Genomic DNA, 22,577 nt, shown 5'->3' with positions numbered 1-22,577 from the left:
GCAGGGGTAAAATATTAGCCCCCCATTTAATGATGCCGCCCCAAATGGCCCACGCGCTTCATCGTATAAAATTCCTTCCTACATAAAATTTGATACTTCTTCCTGCGCAATGCAAACATATTCATCAAAATTGGTGAAGAGTGCTTTGGTGTAATAATAGCATAATAGCAACAAATTCTATGTATTTTGGGAAAATGTTATCTTTTAAGTTCTACATGTTTTATTTTTTTTATTCTTTTTATTTTTACGCCGCTTAGTGAGAACACTTGATTGTCATCCTACTCTGCGCATACTGTGTTTCACTCCAACTTAAGGGATTTTTTTCTTGTTTTCTCAACATGTAAAGCCTCCATTACTTTCCCAAAATAATTTTTGTCAATTTAATTTATCCAGAGATAAGTCCCATGTTGCATGAGAAAACGCTTAAATATTTTATTTCAAAAAAATGAAAAAAGAAACCACTGTCAATGTCATAGCAATTTTGTGAAGTCCTTTTTGGAGCAGCCACTACCACCTGCTCGAACAAACTGATGGACGCATGTGTAGCGTCCAAATGCTGTTGTTCCTCTTGCAATGATATGCGCTGTTTTACTGTTCACGAGCTCATATAACTACCTCATGAAAAAAAAAAACATAGTTATCCTGTCTTATACTGCGACGCATATTTACCTACCATACAAATGAGCGCAATACCCCCGTTCCGTGACGCCGTCCGACCCCCGCCAGGTTACTCACAACAACGCCACTTCTTTGTGTATAAAGCGCGGCCACTGCCATTTTTCGGGGAACATATCCCCGCGCAGCCGCCCCCTACCCCCCACACGTCACCATTATGTATGTACAATCTTCCCTTGCGCATAAGAAAGAACGCAACATTAAAAGCACGATGTTGATGATGTTGATTAGTTGATGATGGTCATCATGATCATGGTCATCATGATGATGATGGAGTGCCACCACGTAACACATCACATCGAACTGCAAAACCGTACAGTGTGCCAATATGCTTATTAGCCGTCGACGCAGCGTGCCAGCGACTGGCACGCAACACCCTGGTGTCGTTAGTGTTCTCCTTTTAAGTGAATTTGACGTAAAAAAAAAAGGAAGAAATTTAAGACTTATTTCAAAATGTTCGCGTAAGTCTTCGCGAAAAATGGGCTTCACTCGCTCACGCGTCACATTCGGGAATATGCACGTAGATAAACACGCCTGTAAACAAGCATGCATGTTTCTTTCATTTTTTCCTATGTGTAAACAACGCGTAAAAAACTTCTACAATTTTTTTGCGAAATAAAAGTGCACTCATAGTGTGGCTCAGTCGCGGATCAGCAGTTTGACAACACAAAAAAAAAAAGTGGCCGAATTTCTGTAAACAGAACTTAAAAAAAATACAGAAAGAAATAGAAATAAAAATATATCTTCTCACACCCAATGCGATAGAACTTAATTCTGATTTTTTCTTTTTCTCAACTTGGAATTCCTTCCTTTGCTTGATCCATTCCGTTTTGATGCCTTCTTATTTATGTAAAAATACAACGCCTCTCCATTTTTGTTAAACACGGTCGTAATAAAATTTCCAGACTTATCCTTGGTGGTAATTTCGTACGTTTGGGAATCTCCCCATGGTTCCGGAGTCTCCAATCTGTAAATGTGAACAGGCAGTGACAAAGTGGATGCATTTGGGATGGAGCAAAAATGAGCAAAAAAAATAATAAATAAGTAAAAGAACATTTCAAGGGAACTCCAGAAGGCTCATGTTCCCTGCGTCCACCATTGGACATGCTATTATAAGTATAAAACTGTTTGGTGCCCATTTTAGGCTCCCGCTTCCCTACCTCAAAATACGACGGTTCAATTCTTCGGGCGATCTAACAAAAACGATGTGAAAAAGGACGCAAAAAAAAACAGGGAAAAAATGTAAAAAGGTCCTAAAATGAGGGCGTGCAAATTCATTACACAGGTTCTTCTTAATGAAGAAATCCATTTCTCCGCTTCCATCTCGCATACGCCGCACATGTAAGCATTTGCCTGGTAGGGGCAGCACCCGTCATACACCTACTTGCTGTAGTTCGTCAAGAAGGAACTGTCCTTTGCTCGCTCACACTGCAAAACCAAATATAAATAATTAATATTGGACGACACTGCAAGTACCAGGCACACTCCCAGTAGGTCGCGCCAGATAATATAGATACCCACGGGCAGGTGTACTTCTCCGTCGGCGAACGCGGGAATTTGCACGTATGAACGGTCACCCTATTAGGGTCTTTCACGCACTTCCTATGGCGTCCCCTGCCAAAAATTAGGGAATTCTTTCTCCCAATCTAAGTGTACACACATGTAAACTTACGTATAGAACTATCCATATCAAAGAAAAGATAAAAAACTTTATTGAGAGCATTGTAGTGGAGGTTGCAGGTACTGCAATTGGAACGGATTTTCTTATATACTATACTGTACGGCAGAAACGCACGTTGGGAAAGGATGAAAATGAGGAGATTCCACTTTGCGCTGGAACGAGGGGTAATTCCTGCAGACTGGCTTCTGATTTAGCACGCGTACTCAAATTCTGTGTGCTATACTTATGAAAGTGTCTATTCGCACACACGCCTGTACAGTACTTTGGCTAATTTCTTCAAATGCTGATTCCTGAATTTGTACTTTTCTGAAATTTCTTAAAAAAGTTGGAAAATTGACGAAACAGAAGCAGACTCTTGTAAATAAAGAGTAGTGTTTACGAATTGGATATTTTATTTTAATTTTTTTTTTTTTTTTTTTTTTTTTTTCTTTTACCTTCCCTTTTTACCTCTATTTTTACCTCTTTTTTTTCACTTTAATCTATTCGCGTCTCTGAGTTCCAAATGGTTGCAAATCTAGGACGTTTCTAGCAGGTAAACGTACCACAATTTCTCATTACAAACTTTGAAATCTATTTTCCCGATTCGGGGCCCTTGCTTACGCCTACACCCATTCGCTTGCGCGAAAAGAAGTGTGTATATATGTGTATACATAGATAATGTGTACACACTACGCATGTGTATATTCGTCCTGGTTCTAAACAAATTGTACACACAATTTTTCTAGCGTAGCCATCTCAGTTTCCCATTCTTCCTAAGCACTGAAATGAGCAATTTTCTGAAAAATTATATAGAGAGAATTTACATCCAAGTTGTAATTTTTTTTTCACATATTTTTTCCCACCTTACCAGCTATTTGCTCTCCCTTTCTGTATAAATCGTAATAATATATGATGCACATTAACTACCTATTTTTTGTTTTCTTTTTTATTTTTAACCCGGGTCATCCGTTGGAATGTGAAAATCTGAACCACGTGGGAAAACGGGAAATTACTCATTCCCTGGTAAATTATAGTAGAGGGAAAAATATAACAGTATATACATCTTTTTTTCTTATTTTTTTTTTTTTTCCATTTTTTTCCAATTAGCCTAAAAAAGAAGAACTCTTAATGCACTCGCATTTCCTGAATATAGAGCAAGATAGATTTCTTCTAACCCACCCAAATTGTACCATTTTTGCTCGAAGTTTTGCAACCGTTTTCCAACTTGTCACGTTTTATTTTCCTAAAAGGATGTAATTTTCACACACGTGACAAGATGCCGGTTCTAATGAAAAGAAAGTTATACTTCTTTAGGAAAGATTTTCTAACCAATTATTTTGAGTCCCCCCACTATTGCCAAATCTTCGGACTAGGTGTCACATAACACGCATGAATTTCTCCCCTTCCGAGGTTAATGCTTGTCTGTCATTTAACTCGACCTGTCTGATTCTGAAAAGGGGGCATGCAAATGATACTGGAACGTATGTTTCCCCGTGGTCACTTCAAATGGGAAAAAGAAAGAAAATATAATGGGAAACTAATTTATGTTTTATTCCCAAAAATGTAAAGCGCAATGATTGCACGGAAGTTATAGCATTACCCCGAAGTCCTAAATCTTGCCTAGCCGTTTCTCCCCCTGCTGGAGGTTTCAAACGCACCGCGCAATGTACAGGGGTATTCTTTCTAATTCGAAACCCCATATCGGAAGTGCAACTTATCATAAAAGTTTCTACCACACCGCCTACCTACTAAAGCGATAAGAAAAAAAAATGAAAAAATTAACAGTTGAACCAACTAGCACGGTTAACACGTACGTATATAGTCCTACATGTGAACCAACTTAAACCGGGCATGAACTGCTGACGAGGTTCCCTTCTATTCGAATGTAACGTGGACACTTCTTTTAAACTTCCCCTTGGAATGACTCTACATGGGGTGTAAAAAGTGGACATGACTGAATTATCCAAATGGTGAAACTTGTGAAAAAAAGAATAATTCATTTTATGTTCTGCAATATGGAAGCATCCTAAAGAGCCTTACTACCCCTGGGGGGGACTATTCCCCCCACTTTCCTGCACGAATGAACATGTCCTATCCTGTGCATGATTCGACGGACCATCCCTATGTGTGCTTTGTAGGCCTCCCTCCCCACACTTTACTTTTGTCCCCCAAAAATTCGAAGTGAAGATGAGAAGATTGTGCCTATCGAGGTTAATCAATCTGACTGATGGATTGGTAGCGTTTCTTCACCAACACATTCGCATAATCAAACCTGCGTCAATATTATCCAATTGGAATGCATCAATGGGGGCCTCCACTGAATGTAATGAGCCCTTCTGGGATTATCCCTTCACAATAGAAGAGAACGAGTCATTAAGTTTAACCGTTACGCCTAATTCAATTAGCTCAATTGTGTGCCGAACCATACATGTATTACCGGAATGCAGGAGCTTCCATTTCTATAAAACAGCGTCGTTGCACCACCTAGGAAAGGAAGAAAAAAACTCCTTTTCACTTAGGCTGATGCACAGATTAGAGGGACACTTAGCCCCTATTCTTCCCAATCCCTTTTTAGCATTAGCTCCACAGAAGTGTTGAGCACAACAAAGAAGAATCGTTTCCCTCAGTCTATACAATTCATATGACATTGTTTTCTATGGGCACCATTTGGATTTTTCTTTTAGCGGTAAAAAAAAAAAAGAACGTGCTCCCCCCTTTTGTTCCCAATTGTAACATACGTATTTTCTTATAACAACACTTTCTGTCGATGTCACACCGATAGAAATGGTTAAAAAAAAAAAAAAAGAAAAAATGGAAAGCAGCCCTTCTAACTCAGTTGTTCAAGCTTTAGCAGTCTAACACAATTCCAGTTTAACACACACCTGGCAAAAAAAAGAAAGATAAAACGAAAAAAACGGTCTTGTACAACTTCCGTGGAGACGGAACTAAGTGGACGGTAAACGAAAAAAAAAATAAAATAATCACTTCCAACGAAAAGCATCATCAGAGATAAAGAAGTTATCCGTAGCTCTTGTAAAAATTAATTTCTCTGAGTTAATTACCTTCCAAAGGTTCCATTCGTCTTCCCTTTCTTCCCATCCTTGCCTTTCTTAAATCAGTCTTCAATTAAAAGCCGAACTACATCTGGCTGTCCCCTTCATAGTTGTCACCCGTCCATCTTTCACAAGAAAAAAAAAATCCCCATCCTTCACTGACACGTTAAAGCCTTGCATGAACCGTCCACGCAACTTATCACAGCATTGCAAATGTCTGATATAAAATTAGCCAAAGTTTTCATGAAGCTAACGATTGGATTCGCCATTTTGCAAAATAGCAGTTTCTTAAGAAAAAAAAAAAAAAAAAAGAAAAAAAAGGAAAATTTTTTTTCCCCTTTAGTATATATAAACAGCTTAACAGGAAGGCTTCCCCTCCAATACGAGTCCCTTTTGCTAAAAAATCGTTACAAAGATTAGACATTTATGATGTACGAATTTGTCTACCAGCGGGAATGTGTTTAATTTTGTCTCTTAAATCTTTGCAAAATAAATTTTTGTAAAATTGTACAACCAGGGAATTGTAAAAACAAATGTTTCACAAATGACAGACAATTCTTGCTTTTTTTAATATATACATTTTAAGTGATTAAAGAAAAAAAAAATTATTGCGAACAACTAGCCAAAATGGCATGCAAAATTGCGACACCATATCGATGGAAAAATAGCCAATTCAAAAAAAAAGGGGACCAAAAAGTGTGCCATGCCACCTTTTGAAGAATTCTCAAACGTTAAAAAAAGAGAGAAAAAAAAGGTGAAACACATCTTCGATCATCAAAAAAGGAAACTAAAAAAGAGACGCGCATTTCTGCCATTTGACGAATCAACAAATGCCAAAGTGAAACCAAATGGCTCCAAAGATGCGTTGTTGTATGGACAAGCCGAAGAGAGGGAGTACCCAAAAAGGAAACATTTGTGCAAAAAAAAAATATATCGCTTACGAAAATAAAAAGTGCGCTACTCAAAGGAGAGGATCCATATCACACTTCTTTCCTTTCATGAGAAATGCACAGGAAGTGATTAAAAAATGCCCACCATAATATGCCCCTTAAACACATGCACATATATAAGGAACATCGAATACTTATCTTCATTACCCCTTTTGCGGGGGGATCACGAAACTGCTTTACGCATACTTTACAACTGTTAAACGAAAAATTCTCTATACAGTTGGGCATGGCCCCCATCGAATAGAATCGAATCACCTGATAATGCAAAGCTGACAGACAAAACTTTTCCTTTTTTTTAACAAAATTGCGGAACAAAGGGAATGGGGGAAAAAGCTTTGGGCAGCGTCGTAAAATGTTGAAAATATTTTAAAAGTGCTTTCCCCCCAAAAAACATTCTTCAACGATTTCAGTAAGGAAGCATACCTTCTTCGAAACAATTTTATACAGCAACGTTTCGCTGGGCTTCAACCTACCTATTTTAAGACGGTTCTTTCACTTCAAAAGGTTAGGTAACTTCTCCGAAAATACATGCGGTAGTTATAATCGTTTTTTTTTTTCCTCCCGCTAATCACATGTTGCATTTTCCCTTTCGGCCCATTCTGCGCGCCTAAGAGTAGCCCCTTTGTGGGGCTGTCATTATATTTTTTACATATACATATGCATATTTGCTGATAATTTTTTTTTTTTTTTTTGTTCTGCCCCTTCTTTCCCGGTATATATTTCACATCAATGTAGGAAAGAAACTCCCAACGACGCATTGTTTTCGCAACTTTCTTAAACTTCATCCGTGAAAATGCAAAATAAGGGAACTACAAAATATAGGTTACGTCGACTGATCGTTTGAGGCGATTGGCACTGCCACTTGCTGTGAATTATTCTGATGCGCCGCTTCATTTTTTGCTCCCAAAGAAATGCGAGAATTATTTCTTAAACTTAACCGCATCAGCGTACATGTAGCAAAAACAACGTAAGTGAAGGGATAAATCATCTTACCAGAAACGATGCAAATAATTACGTCCGATAAGATAGGCCTCCTCAAGTATGTACAATGCGGACCCAACAGCTCCATTTCTGAGCAGACGCTCCAGCCCGACTTGAGGAGAACAATCAACCACGTGACGTGGTCTGGCGGATACGGGTAATACATTTTATATATCCACCCTGTTGTGCGCGCACGTACCTTACTTCTACAGGCGCATCAGTATGATATGTAGATGTTTATGCGAGGGTAAAGCGGTTGCCTGTTTCCACCTTTAAGCATTACCATGTTGACTGACTTATATTGGGTGAAAGTCATTCTTGTCGCTTGCGGGACGTGCAAGTGGAAGCGCCGCAAATCGGTGTATATACCTGTCCAAAAAATGTTCATTCGTCACGCATGTGCCACTAGTTACTCACTTTTTTCCCTACTCACCCCCCCCCTCCCCCTTAAAAGAGGATATGAAGAGTCACAAATAACGCTATGCAGAAAGAATGGGCTAGTCGAAAGTTTTCCTTTCTGGTATGATGAACCAAACCCGAACATCAGCGACACATGCTTGCTATCATTTCTTAGTTGCAACAATTGTATTTACACAAGGATGCTTAATCAGCACCATAGTGTGATATACAAAGATCTCCTCGCTAAAGAAAAGGAGAGGTATATTAATTATGCCCAGTTCATGCCCATCTATACAAGTGAAAATGTAAAAAATGGAGTGTATGAAAATTATCTGCAAAATGATAGACTTCTCCTCACCGTGAGTAATGGCGGACATGTACATGTGCTAAATTGGAACTGCGACAACGAACGTAGTAAGTACCACCTCAGTAAGGAAGATGAAATGAAACACAAAGATGATGCTACGAAAAGAAGGCAGCTTTATTTTAAAAACTACAAAGAAGAAGTATTGCAGTGTATCGAATTCAAACAAATTGAAGAAAAAAATAGTCATAACAATGTCATCATAAAAAAAAACGAGTATGCAAATGTCAGAGCGGAAGACATATGCACAGATTATCACTTCGATAATATGCTCTCTGAGGAAGCCATCTGTCATTCGTACATCTTAAGTAACCCAATTGATGCTGCCTGTGTCAATGAGGTACTAACAAACAGACTAGCAATCGGGGGATACAGAAACTCTTTAAAAGTATTTGACTTATTCACGGGCACCTACATGTGGAAATCAAAAAACATAGGAACAACTTTGCTAAATTTAAATTGCGAAAGTTTAATAAAATCTGTGAACTTCCTTGACGACATCAATGTGAATATACTGTCAGCCTCAACGTATGACCACAAAATTGTTCTATATGATATGCGTTGCCAAGCGAAGCCGGTCTACGTTTATGACCATTACAAAAGGGGGAATATCAGTAAAAATAAGTTTTCCTCTTTTGATCATAACTACTCGGAGAGCGACCTCGTCTTTACGTGTATCAGCAGCAGCTCGCACGTGTGGCGTGAGGAAAAGGCGGTCAAGGAAGAGCCGAAGACTCAGGAGGGAGAAGTGGAGGTGGCGAAAGAACAAGGCGAAACGCAAAATGGAGAGACAAACCAAAAAACAGAGGAAGATAAAACGGAGAAAGAACGACGCCCCCGCCAATTGGCGCCCCAGCCACACTGCGCAGAGGAGGAACTCCACACAAAATTTAATGCCCACCAAGTGAAGGCCAACAATTTTAAAATGTATGAAAAACTTCAGCAGCAAAAACGAGGCGAAAATGAAGCAACAGGAGTAAACCAAAATGGGGGCACACAGGAAAAAAGGGATGCCAGTCTATCCCCCCCGAAGGACCCAAATGAATCACACTGCTGCAATTACTTCATAAAGAAATTCGCCTCCAAGGACAGCCAAATTATCTTCGTCTCGGATAACTACGGAAACGTCTACAAGTTCGAAGTCGTCACGGGGAACAAACTGCTACAATATATTTATATAAAAAAATGCGCACAGGAGAAAGTGACATGTGAAGAAGAGAAGAAGGGAGACCCCTCCTTTTTACTTAAAAACAAACAAAGCTTGTACGAATTCTACAAAGAATATCAAAGCAGTAACAAGACGCACATGCGAAATGACCTTCCTGTTATGTGGGCCAAAGACAATTTTGATCAATTCTTAATTTTATTTCTCAATAAATTTAAAATCCATAATGGGGCCATATCTTCCCTAAGTTTACACAGGGGAGGGATTTTTCTCTGTTCAGTGAGCTATGACAGATTTTTAAGCATACTCAATTTAGAGATGAAAAAGGTTGTTAAGCGACTACATATCGGTCATATACTGACCAGCTGTTTGTTTCGGTCCCTTCCTATTGATGAATCGGAACATGCTGTAGAGAATGGATGCGGGCCCAAGGCATTCAAGCGGCAAAAAGTGCTCCATCCGGCGGGAGAATCAGAGGACGAACCATCCAGCGAATGTGAAAGTTGGCAGGACTCGTCGAATGAGTCCATCGAGGGTGTAAGCAAAAGGGGGAAACGCCGTCAGGGGGCGGTTGGCAAGGCAGAAGGGGAAGATGACGAGGATGAAGAAGATGACGAGGATGACGAGGATGAAGAAGATGACGAGGATGATGAGGATGAAGAAGATGACGAGGATGACGAGGATGAAGAGCATGACGAAGAGGACGATGATAATGACGATGATGAAGATGACGACGATGATAAGTTTGATAATGACGATGATGAGGATGACGACGATGATGAGCATGACGACGATGATAAGTATGATAATGACGATGATAAGTATGATAATGACGATGATAAGTATGATAATGACGATGATAAGTATGATAATGATGATGATAACGGAGATGACGATGGCGAATAAAGGCAGGGCGCCCAAGCGGCACAAAAGGAAGACACAACGACTAGCGCTGAGGGCGCCCCTTCAATCAGCGAAGCGCATCCCGCTGTTGGGCTACTCCTCACGTTGTAAAAAGGGGGCCAAAATATGGTATCTCCCCATTTCGACCACCAATAGGGGGCTCAATTTATTTGTGTCTACCTTTGGAAAAATGCCTCCCCACGGATGGCGTGTCATACACCTAGGGCAATTCCATCTCACCAAAACCCTATGCAGTGCGTTTTTTAATTAAAAATGTCAATTTTGGGTCATTTGTTTGGTTTTACGTTTTTTTTTTTTTTTTAACGTTTCTTTGGCATTTTGCGCACAGGAACGTGTTTGCCATGTATGTGCAGACACATATACACAGACATGATTACCTTTTTTTTTTTTTTACTTAAAAAAAGAGTAAAAAAAAAGGTTTTAACAAAGTGTATCGCTGTGCTGGTACTCAGGGGGGGAGAAAAGGATCCTGGGAATCACTTCACACAGGCTTAATCTGGAAAGGGGAAAAAGACGTACGTCAGTTTTAACCATGAGACGGGGCTGTACAAACGTGTGACAAATTCCATTTGGGGGGAAGATCTTAACCGCATGAGTGTTCCTCCAACATATACACACACATTATATAATTATTGCCCCTTGTTGCTCCCCTACTTACTCTAAAGTGTAAGCAAATGAGAGAGAACAAGAAACACTTCAAATCCTGCACCAGGTAGTAGAACACTCTGAGCCCCTCTGGGTCCTCGCACTGTTTCAGATCAGAAAGCGATCCAATTTTAGAAGTCGTAAAATAATATTCATTCCCATCTAAGAAAATTTCTAGCTCCTGTTTTCCTACTTTGTCCGGGGCAGGCCATAACTTATCGCTTTCTTTGCAAATCTCCGATTCTTCAATTATGCGTTTTAGCTCGTTCAGTACGGACTTACTAACGTAGGCTGAAAAAAGGCCAGCCAATGAGGGGGATAAGCTTTGATAATTCATATAAAACGAGGTCTCTTCTTCTCTCTTTCCCACTTCAGCATTGGCATAAACACAGATGAAACGCCCATACAGAAATAAACACGCATATAACGCCAAGCATATACACCCGTTCATTCTCGCTTACCCTCCTTCCTTATAATTTTGTCATTTTTATAATTGGAGTTGTTGGCATATCTTAGCCTACCCTTGGAATTGAATTCAAACTCGAGGAACTCATGGCCGAATTTCCCTTCGTGCCCAACACTGCAAAAAAGGGGAGTGCATTCAGGGGGAAAAGCGATGTGGTGACAGAGCCATATGGTGATACAGCGGAGAAGATCCACCCACCCCTATAGGCACCTACACATGTTTTTACGTCACCGTGTTGATCGCTCTGCCGCGGACACATGGTATTAGTCAACGTTGCCACACAATAGGATGAACCCCACGCGAGTAAGAAACACTCATGAGCTCTGGGCGCCGCCACTTTTTTACTTACTAGTATCTAAAGGAAAATCTATCTCGCTTGGACATCTCCCCTGCGATAAGGTTTCTCTCTGTTGGCTATTTGTTGCAAATGCATATATACTATATCAGAGTTATGGGGTGTTCATACGTGCATTTAAAGAATGCTGCGCTGAGAAGAGCAAGAGGGGCTAACTTTCTTTAATGACACTTTTTAAAAGCAGCTTTTGGAACCAATTTATTTTGGTTTCCTTTTCTGTAGCCCTTTTCTTAATTCGCATCACTTTCTCAATTTTTAAGTTGTCACATTGAGGACGCAAAAAAAAAAAAAAAAAAAAGAAAAAAACAAATTAACAATGTTGCCTAGAAAAATTGGCAGGTATAAACAATGCAGTGCAGAACCAAGTGCACCTTTACTTTTTGAATTACGCTGGCACTTCGAGAAATGGCAAAAGTGACAAACAAGTAAAGTTAGCAAATGTGAGCAGCTCTGTTTAAAAAACGTGCCTGGCTCGCTTTTCACGCTGAGCATACAAAATGGTGAATGTGCGCTCCCCACACCACACCCCTTTTTTGGTTCATCCATCTTTTAGAGATACTTTTCTACTAGCAACGTGACTCGGGGAAAAAGGTATCTCTTTTCCTTTTGCGGCATCTCGTTCAGTATGTACCTGAGTCGTTCATTGAGTATTTGCAGGCTCCCTTTTGCTGCTGCAAGTGGGGGTTCGCCTATCACATCTGGGCCATCTGGATTATTTGCCCTATTCGCCGTATCTTCCTTATTTGCCTTATCTGCTTCATTTGCCTCATATTCTTCATTTTTCGCATCTTCTGACGCGGCCCGACAGGGTGTCATCTCCATCGTCTTCGCGACTTCCTCCATGATGCAATACGTGCATAGAAGGGTATCTATTACGAACTGCACGAGGAGAAAAAAAAAGTACCAAAATGGAATGGGGCTATTCTGCTAAGTAAAATGGGCAGACAAGCCTACCATGCCAATCAACACCACTTTATGGACAATGAACAAAGGGAAAAAACGAAACAGGGGAGGGGTGGGGTCATCGCACACTCGATTGCACACACATGTAGAGAAAAAAAAAGCGACAGATCGGCCTATGGATAAGGAACATAATAATGGCGCTCTAGCGCGCCCGCTAATCGTCACGTTCATTCGCGCAGGACACTCTCGTTTCCGCTCACCGAGATGGAGTAGTAACTTCGCAGGGAGAAGGGACCATCAGACAAGCTCCTAACTCTTTGAATCAACCATGACACGAAATGATGGAAAAAAAAGAAAAAGGTTAAATCGTAAAGGTACTCATTCGGAATGCAGTCCGAATTGTTAACCAACCGGGCATACAAAATGTTTCTGTTGAGTGACATCTTAAAAATGGTGATTGCCAACAATTTGATGATTCCCATCACGGGGGCATCTACAATGCTCTTGAAACTAACGATGGTTATGCTGCTCTCAATTTTGGTAAGCATATTTTGAAATTCTACGTGGGTGCTCAGATTATATTCCAAGTTCACGTTAATCATTTCTTGAAGGTCCTCATTCACGCTGCTTGTGTACATAATGCCATGCTCAAATAGGACATCAAAAAATCTACAGGCCATTTGGCAGTGCGGCATCACATATGCGAACTTATCCAATTGGGATTCTTCTTCCTTGTTGCCACTTTTCGAAAGAGTTTCCTTCACAAACGCGACAAAAGTAGGAACATCAACCGTTATATCTGCGCTGTGGTCGTAGTAGATATGCTCCCATCCAACCGTTGCATCAGCTTGTAAATCCGCTTCGCCCTCCTTGGTAGAGGGCATAATGGCAGTAACTCCTCTTCCCCTGCGATTCTTCCCCGCATCGATTGCTCCCCCCTCCGGAGGGAAGCTTCCCCTCCTTTCGGACAACAAGGAGGGGAACAAATAATGAGATGCGAAATAAAACAGAAAAGCCACTTTAACCAGTACGAACAATCTATCGCAATCGTTTGAGCTCCCTGCCAGGGGGGGACCAGTCAACCCCAACCGGTCGATTACCCCAAATAAGTAATCCATTATGAAAAGGGAGTTATTCAGATTCTTCTCCCCATTCTCAATGCATATGTTAACATTCGAAATTATGAATGCCATTCGTTTTATAATCAAAATGACGTTGGCATGTTTCTCTCCACCTGAGAAGTCCGCAACGCTTGTGTGTCCACCTCCGTTTGAACAATTCACATGCATAACCGTGTATATGTCATTTCGGACGATAAAATCCCATTCGGATAAGCTCATCTGGAGAAAAAAAAGTAAAAAATCTTCCCTATATAGATAATCCTTGTTTATCCTAAATGTGCATTTTCTTTCCAGAAAATAGAGAGGAGTACCTTCTTCTGTGTTCTCCTCATCTTGATTCATCTCCGAATCGCCCTGGAGATCTGGTTCGGCGGAGACACCAATCAAAGGGAAGGAGCTACGCTCAACGTTTACTACAGATGTGTAGTCATTCCGAAATGGGGTACGAAAAACACGGTCCAGAAGAACCATGGCTTCTTCCTCCCCCAGGGCGAAGGTCAAGGTACTCCCCTCCTTTTCAAATTTTAAAATCAAGAAATAAATGAACAAGAGCAATCTTCTACTCCTATTTTCGTACACAAAATACAGATTAGAAATTATCTCAAAGGAGTGGATCATGTGTCTATTTTTGCTTAAAAAGTGATCAATCAGTATCTCTCCCTTATCCTTCATCACATCATCCAAGTGGGTCCTTACATCGACGCGAAGCAGCTGTTCCATTTCCAGCCTGGTGGCAATGCAATGGTTAAAATCCCCGTATGGCTTCTTCACCTTGCGCTTATTTACACTTAGGAAAGAAAGGATAAAAAGGCAGTTATTCACAAAAACGGCGTTGTCATAACTGTACAAAATGGAAAATAATTTTCCAACAAAACAATCAAAAGTCTGTCTTGTAACTATGTTGATCGTACTTCCTCCATTCTGCACAAACGAAATCGCTTCCATTGCTCTAATCCTCTCTTCTACATTAAATGTTTCGAAAAACGTGTCGAAGAAGTTACTATTTATGAAGCACTCACAGTCTGCTAAAAGTACGAACATGAATGGGGTGGTTAAGAATGGAAATGATGACCTCCTGTTTTGGGAGCCTCCCTCATCCAAGTGATCTGCACGTCTCCGCTGGTTGCTATTCCCTTGTGTTTTTTCCTCTGGAGAAGTCGAGAGTGTTTCCCCCACACGTGATGTTTCATAATCGGGTTGATTCACCCCCCCATTTGCCTGCTGCGCGAGGATAATTATAAAGTAGCAAAAGTGATCCATCTGGTCAATACTGCTTTGCGAAAAGTTCCTCAAATATTTTAAGACGAATCCACATAGAAGTGAGACTTCTCCGCTATTCTCATAAATGTGTACTTCTTTTTCCACCAATTTGATTATCCTTTCGGCATGGCTATAGGCAATATTACTGCTGTTGCTTTTCTCCTTCTGGTTGCTGTTGTTCCCGCTTGTTTTCCCTTCATGGGACGCTCCATCTTGCCACACCGTTCTCTTATCCTTTCGGTGAATAAACATTTCATACAGGAATATTAACAGGTGAAAGTATTTCCTTGCGTACTTCTCCACGTTCTTGTGTGTCCCATTCTTCCTTTCCCCATCGGACAAATTGTTGACTACATGGCTGCTTCCCTTTGTGTGACTTCTTCCTTTACTCTGATTAAACGGATCTGCTCTTTTTATATCCCCGTTTTGGGCGCCTCCGCTTTTTTGCTGCTCCGTACTTTTTACGATAAAAAATTCACATCGTAAGTGGGTGTAGAAGTAAATGGAGAGGCAATACTTTACTAACCCTACGTAGTTTATTTGAACCTTCCTATTGGCATCCTCAAAGTGGTTCATCTCTTTCCCACACATTGACAAAACCAAGAGGACGAAGTAGAAAATCATGTTCAATATCTTTTTGGAGCTACGTAACTCATCTGCATGTTCGTTAATCACCCCCATTGCTCTGTGAAAAAAATTGTTAACTAGGATCATCATTTCTTGCTTCAACATTGTTTTTTTTTTCTTCTTCATCATAAAAGTTATTACTTTTAAAATCTTCGTGTAGAGGTGAATCAAATCTACGCTGATCGAATTGTACACCACTTCATCCATAAAGTTATACAGACATTGCAGTACTTTTGTGTAGATCTCCATCTTGGTAGCCACCTGAATGCTCGTCTTTTTCTCCTTCTTCAGCAGGAAGGGGTCGTTACAGCTGTTTCGCCTGTTCGTGCGGGTTATGAATTCGTAGCCGTTGTCCGGGTCTCCCTGCGATTCGTCAATTGGGACTTCTTCTCCATGGAAAGGACCCCCCTTCTCCACTATGTCAATGGGTGTCTCTTTCAAGGAAGCATTTCTTCCCTGTTGCTTCACCCCACTGGGGAGGCCCCTCCCCCCCCGCTTGAACCTCCATTTGTGCTTGAACAAGAGGAAGAAATACTTCACCGTTGTCACCTGCTTCTCAATGGGAAGCGTAACGAAGCACCCCAAAATGTTGCTCAAGAATTCATAAAAGAAGTTATGGCAGTAGTGAATCTTCGTAAAAAAAAAGCTGTAACACAGCTCCAGGTTTAGCACCTTCAGAGGGACTCTTCCTATCTTCAGCGAGTGAAACAAGCAAGTTTTAATCTTGCTGTGGAACACGTCAAAACCGATGTGGCTATTCACCAAGTGGTAAAATATTTTGGAGGAATAATTACGCACATTTTCATCGTCATCTATAATGCCCTTTCCGTAAATCTCCAAAATTTTTTGCACATGGTTTGCAATTAAATTTTTGTTTTTCCTTATCGCTTTAATTAGTTTGGCATAATTCAGCTGTCGTATTTTATTCGATGCATGATCTGTTTTGGCGAATATAGACAGATCGAATTCGTTTTCGGCGTCCTTCCGAATTATTTTCTCCTTAATTTTTGTTCTTTTTAAACATTTTGCATAATCTATTTTGGTCTCCTTCGCCTTTTCCCTCTTCTTCCTGTCATTTTTCAGTTTTAGGACGCCCATTTTGTTGCATCACTCGTTGACAGCGTATATGCTAGGGATAGGGTGTTATGGTTATGGATAGGGCTACGAGGGAGGCATATATAGTTTGCAACGGGGAAGGCCTATATTGTTGAAGCTGCGCGGCTAGACTGAAAGGGTAAGGGCGAGTGGTCTTCCCTTCAGCGGAGTCCTGTAACTATGAGGATGTTTTTCAAAATGGGGGGAAGCGAATATCTCCCCCTGGCAAACTTATTAACAAAGGTAGGCTTCTCAAGAAACAAAAAAAAAAAAAAAAACCAACTACTTCCTCACAACAACCGTCTCCGGGTAACCCTAAAAGACGTTTCTTCGGGACTGGTTGCCCAACATGGGCTCACAAGCTGCTTTCCCTATTTGGCTCTCTACGCAACCACCTTTAAGATAACATTTCTTCGTAGAAAATTTACTAGCAGAATAATTGGAGGCCCTTTCACGACAAACGATCATGACTAAGTGGGCCACTCCGCCGCGGAATTGCTACTCATAACTTCACGTGGGGCCAAAAATTAAAACAATTCATTCTTAAAACCGGGAAAAATATAAAGAAAAAGGGCAACCAAAAAATTAAAAGCAATCATCCCAATTTATTTCAACAAAGAAGAACTTTTTGTGACCACTTCCTTCCTTATGTTGTAAGAAATACAGAAAAAAAAAAGCGGCGAAAAGAAAAAAAAAGTCGCCCCGCATGTACAGCCAAAAAAAAATTGTTCCCCGAAATCTTAGCCGACACATTTAAAAAAAAAAAAATGCAACAAAAAAAAAGGCAGCGAAAGGGAAAACAAATATTATTGCACATCAAAAAGGGTGGTTTTATTGCCACTCGGTTAGAATGCATTATGTAATAAATAAACATGCCAATGGATGGGGAGCGATTTTTTACAATCTTCTTAACATTAACTGATGATATCATTTTTTCCCACACTTCGTATGCGCTTTTATTAGCAAAACAACCAAATGCGGAAAGTGTGAACGAAACCGAATCGAGGGGATTACCATTTGCAAAACTTCCAAAGTTGAAACACCTTTCAACTTAAAAAAAAAAGGAGGAAGATACCAAGACACTATGCGTGTAAACGCTGCGTAGGGGAACACGCACATGTGAATACACCTTCGTACGTACAACGTGCGTGATGGTTATTATCCATGGCCGCTAACCGGATAATCCGCCAACCCGCTAAATGCCATTTTCGAACCACTTTTTTATCTCTCCATGTTCCATTTGAAAAGGCATTGAAATGAATTTTAAAATGGACTCGGTTGTGTACCCAGCTAGCCGCCACTCCGCTATTGCGCTATTCTGCTACTTCGCTATTCCGCTGAGCCGCATACCTCCTGAGCCTCATACCCGCTTCTCCTGGGCCTACTCGACGGGCGCCCTGCGTCAACGTTGGCACGTACACATTGACACGTACACATTGACACGTACACATTGACACGTACACATTGACACGTACACATTGACACGTACACATTTGCACGTACACATTTGCATGTACAGATTTGCACACACATATATTCATTGTAACCCACTCCCTTGCGACGGTGTCGTGGTCGGGGCCCCCCAAAGCAACAAATGGGAATCACGAACCTGCTGCCGTTCCTAAAACCGATCGCCAAAAGAACACACATAAGCAAGTACAAAAATGAAGTGATCGGCGTGGACATCATGTGCTGGATCCACAGGGGTCTCATCAGTTGCGCATACGACGTAGTCACGGAGAACTACAACGACAGCTACTTAAGCTTCATCGAAAAAATGCTGGAATGTATTTATCAATACAACATAAAGGTCATCTTCGTCTTCGACGGAGAAGAGTTACCAGAAAAAAAAGCAGAAAATGTAATTAGGAAAGATAGAAGAGAAAAGGCAAAGAAGGAAGCACAAGAAATTATAAAATCGGTGGCAAACCCAAGATCAAACGAGACGGTCCTGAAAAAATGCATACAAGCTTTAAGTGTTTCCAAAGACATTATAAACACCGTGATCGACTTTTGTAAGAAAAAAAATATAGATTATATTATTTCCCCTTTTGAAGCGGACGCTCAGTTGTCCTACCTTTGCAGAATGGGATATATTTCTTGCGCCATAAGTGAAGACAGTGACTTGCTAGTATATGGTTGCCCACGCGTCTTGTACAAACTCAAAAGCACTGGCGAGTGCGATGAAATAAGCTTGATGCCCATCGATGATCTGATTGACGTAAACCTGATTAACAAAATTAGGAACCCACTCTCGGATTCGTTTAACGAGTTTTACATCACCCCAATGAAGGAGGGTCCGAAGGATGAAGAGGGGGGGCACTCAGGTGAGGAAGACCATAACGTGTCAGATCGGAAAGAGAAAAATGTATCAGATTGGAAAGAGAAAAATGTATCAGATTGGAAAGAGAAAAATGTATCAGATTGGAAAGAGAAAAACCTATCAGATGGGAGACAGAAGAACATATTCGGTTGGGAACAGAGTAATGTGTCCGATTCGCCCGAGCACCCCCCTACTCGCTCGCAACGACGGACGCGCCACCGTGCCGAGGCAAACCGGAACCCTCAGAAGAAAAAAAAAAGCTACCACAATGTGATGAAGGAGTATCTAAACGACTTCTACTGGCCAGAAGAATTAGACAACCTAAAGCATTTCAGCATAGACATGTTCCTGGCGATGTGTATCCTAAGTGGCTGTGATTACACAAACGATTTTCACATCACGGGAATGGGAATCAAAACTGCCTTCAGTTTAATCAGCCAGTATAAAACTATCGAGAACATTTTCTCATTCCTCATTTCGCATGACAGATGGAAGCGTAAAATACCGCCCAGTTTAAACACCCTAGAAAAGCTCCTGGATAAATATGAAGAGATTAAAAATGCCTTCTTATATCACCAAGTGTATGATTTTATTCTGTGCCAGAACATCCCGATCAAGCAGTCCTTCAATAGTGCACTAAAGAAAATTGAAAATAAACTCCTCATCAATAAAATACGTGACTTTTCCCTCATATATGATAACAGCAAGAGGAGGGGAAACTGCCTCAACGAATACTCAGAAGAACTCTCCAGTGGTGCCAGCGGCGGGAGCAGTAGCTTAGTTCCTGATGGGAGCAACAGTTCGGAGAGAATCACCCAAAGGAGTACAAGAGATGAAGAAAATGTAGATACAGAAAGACAACACCACCCCAAGGACATGCTCAGAGGAAATGTTTCTCCAGAAGCACCCAGCAAGAGATCCCCAGTTCCATCAAAAGAAACTGCCATAAAGGAAGATCCCTACTTAGACAAAACGGACAATTTCGAAAACATTTTTAAAAATTTACCATCCGAGTGTTTAGAATATTTGGAGTTATCCCCCGACCTGTTCAAGAAACCTCACGAGGGGCAGAATGATCTGAAGGAGCAGGAGGGAGCACGCCACGAGGGGAAGAATGATCTGAAGGAGCAGGAAGGAGCACGCGACGAGGCGGCGGGGGGACACCCTCTCGAGTGCAGGGACTATGTACAGAGCGCTCAAGAGGAGGGTTTCCATAGGTCAAGCGATTGGACAAGTGCCTGGCAGAGCCATAGGGAGAACTACGTGGAATGCCACCCCGGAGAGTACCCCTCAAACGCAACAGCCAAACAGGAACCGCCCAAAGGAGAGGCGCACACCAGCTCGCCCATGCACCCAAGTGGAACCACTCAGATGACCAATCTGTGGCCCCCCATGAAATGCACAAAATTGACCCCATTTGGTGATTCCCCACAGGGTAACGACTGTGCGCACGGAAGGGAGCTCACGAAGGCTGAGGATGAGGTCTTAATACTCAGAGATCCAAGCGATTCAGGAAATACAATCGAGCCAAGCGAGCCCCCTGTGTACGACTCCCGAAATAATCTACCTAGAGGAAAGGAAAAAACAAAATTGACCAAGCGGAAGGGGAACCACACCGACTCGGATAACTTTAAGAAAACGAAAAGGAGTGCCGCAGAACCCCCGCACACAGGTGACCTAACGTGGAGAAACCTGTTTGACGAAAAGGAACACGATTTCAGTAAACGCTCCGGCCAAAATCATCATGGCGAGATCCTAGAAAACGGAAGGTGCATATCGCAGTCAGGTGACAACTGCCAAGGGGGGGCTCGCCTCAAAGGAGGCTCCACCCACGGGATGGGCACAATCAGTCAGCAGGATGCAACAAAGGGGAAGCCGAAGAAGCAGCAGAAAGAAGACGAAGGAGAAGTTATCAATCCAACTGGAGGAACGAACAGACACAAAAGCGCAAGAGCTATGTACCAAAATATGAAAAGGAGCTTCCTTCTATTCAAAACGTTAGACGGCGAGACAAGCAACCAAATGGGATCTTTAACCACAGAATTGAGACGTAACTCCACAGAAGAGAGGGTGGAATGTCCACACGTGATGGAGATTCAAGGGGGGTGTAATGCCCAGCGGCCTGATGAAGACGGGGCGAATTCCGTGGAAACCAACATTTGGGACCGGAAAGACAAAATGAGAAGCGACGCGCAGGGGAAACCAATCAGCAAACCGACCCCGGAACAACCCAGCGGCCTGAAAAACGAAATAAACAAAAAGAACTTCAAATCGGAAAGGAGCAACAACTCCTCACGCGCTTCCTCCCCACGCAAAAGTAAATCTTCCGCGGAGAACGAAAATCGCAAAAGCCAATTGAGGATAACCAACTTTTTCAAAAAGTCGGAACAAAAAATCCCCAACTTGGACGACAACAATGGGGGTAATAGTAACTCCTGTCCGTTCAGGCCACCCACAAATGGTTCGCCCAATACCAATGGAAACTACTCTCCTTCAATGAAAAACTCCGAACCATCGAATAAAGAACAGCGCCGGACGAACTCCCCAAACGAATTAGACATATATAAAAGACGAATGGATGAGAGAATAGCCAGGTATAAGCAAAGGTTCTCTCTACAGAGCAACATAGAACAGGAAGAGAGGGAGCTTCCATACGTGGGCGAAGAAATCCATGACCAAAACCCCCACGAAAAAGACCCCCACGAAAAGGACCCCCACGAAACAGGTCCTCGCGAAACAAACCCCCATGACGAATATCTGTTCCTGAAAAATCTCCACAACTCCGGATTCATAAAAGATTCGAACAGAAAGAAGTCCCCAAAATGGGTCGTCAAGGATAGTCACACCTGGGCCAATCGTCTGAGCACAGGAGATAGCGGCGATGAGGGCGAAGTTCGCCGGTGTCATCATCAGAATGATCACCCAAAAGGTCACCACAGTGATCAACATAATGATCGCCTGAACGATCAGTCTATGGATCACCCTAACGCTCACCATGATCAGCCCTTCCTCGGAGAGACTCCCAACGCCGATCGCCCAGTCGAGAAAAAGGAAAAGCAAAAAGAAATTGACGTCCAGTATATCCTACAGAACCTGAACTACAACTACCACCCGCGCAGCCACAAAGTCAACACCTTTGACTACTTCAAGGAGAAGGAAAACGTGCCCCCCCCCAACCCCTACGTGGACAACAATTTGTGAGCCAATTCTGGTTCACCGCGCTGCGCTGTCCGATCAGTACACATGCATGTATAGACGTATGTATCCATTTGTCTATGTATGTGTGTATATTTTTTTTTTTCCTTTTTTTTTCCTTTTTTTTTCCTTTTTTTTCCTTTTTTTTTCCTTTTCTTCCTTTTTTTCCTGGGCGTTGCAACTGCTCCTTTTTCTGTAACACAAAAGATGCTCTTGTGTTTTATCTACATTTCCACTTGCCAAACTTACCCAAATGATGACTGCACAAACTACAACGCCCCTCTTTTTTTTTTTTTTTGATCTTTTAAAGCAAACATACCAAAACTGCCTTTTTTGAAACGCAACCCTTAAATGCTAAATAATTTTTACAAAGTGAAGTGCATAACGGGCAACAAATGAGCCAAGATAGCAAAACG

The 22,577-nt window shown here is 41.6% G+C and overlaps 5 protein-coding genes across 5 annotated transcripts; 2 read left to right on the top strand and 3 right to left on the bottom strand.

Moving 5' to 3' along the window:
- Positions 1-1,443: 1,443 nt before the first annotated feature.
- C922_04415 (hypothetical protein) lies at positions 1,444-1,731 on the bottom strand (the record flags this gene model as incomplete). The annotated part of the gene is made up of 1 exon (XM_008819998.1): positions 1,444-1,731. One exon carries the CDS (start codon positions 1,729-1,731, stop codon positions 1,444-1,446), a length of 288 nt encoding a protein of 95 aa, XP_008818220.1.
- Positions 1,732-7,339: 5,608 nt separating this feature from the next.
- Positions 7,340-10,153, top strand: C922_04414 (hypothetical protein; the record flags this gene model as incomplete). The annotated part of the gene is made up of 2 exons (XM_008819997.1): positions 7,340-7,476; positions 7,774-10,153. The coding sequence occupies 2 exons, from the start codon at positions 7,340-7,342 to the stop codon at positions 10,151-10,153; spliced, it is 2,517 nt and encodes an 838-aa protein (XP_008818219.1).
- Positions 10,154-10,754: 601 nt separating this feature from the next.
- Positions 10,755-11,666, bottom strand: C922_04413 (protein mago nashi like 2; the record flags this gene model as incomplete). Its single annotated transcript, XM_008819996.1, has 3 exons — positions 10,755-11,107; positions 11,278-11,396; positions 11,632-11,666. 3 exons carry the CDS (start codon positions 11,664-11,666, stop codon positions 10,755-10,757), a joined length of 507 nt encoding a protein of 168 aa, XP_008818218.1.
- A 520-nt stretch (positions 11,667-12,186) lies between these two features.
- On the bottom strand, positions 12,187-16,646 carry C922_04412 (hypothetical protein; the record flags this gene model as incomplete). Its single annotated transcript, XM_008819995.1, has 2 exons — positions 12,187-12,516; positions 12,801-16,646. The coding sequence occupies 2 exons, from the start codon at positions 16,644-16,646 to the stop codon at positions 12,187-12,189; spliced, it is 4,176 nt and encodes a 1,391-aa protein (XP_008818217.1).
- Positions 16,647-18,237: 1,591 nt separating this feature from the next.
- Positions 18,238-22,167, top strand: C922_04411 (exonuclease 1; the record flags this gene model as incomplete). The annotated part of the gene is made up of 1 exon (XM_008819994.1): positions 18,238-22,167. The coding sequence occupies one exon, from the start codon at positions 18,238-18,240 to the stop codon at positions 22,165-22,167; it is 3,930 nt and encodes a 1,309-aa protein (XP_008818216.1).
- Positions 22,168-22,577: the final 410 nt, after the last annotated feature.

Source organism: Plasmodium inui (genome assembly GCF_000524495.1).
Source record: "Plasmodium inui San Antonio 1 unplaced genomic scaffold supercont1.22, whole genome shotgun sequence".
Taxonomy (NCBI): Eukaryota; Apicomplexa; class Aconoidasida; order Haemosporida; family Plasmodiidae; genus Plasmodium; species Plasmodium inui.
Note: the sequence above shows the minus strand (reverse complement) of the source record. Positions and strands in the feature narration are given on the sequence as shown.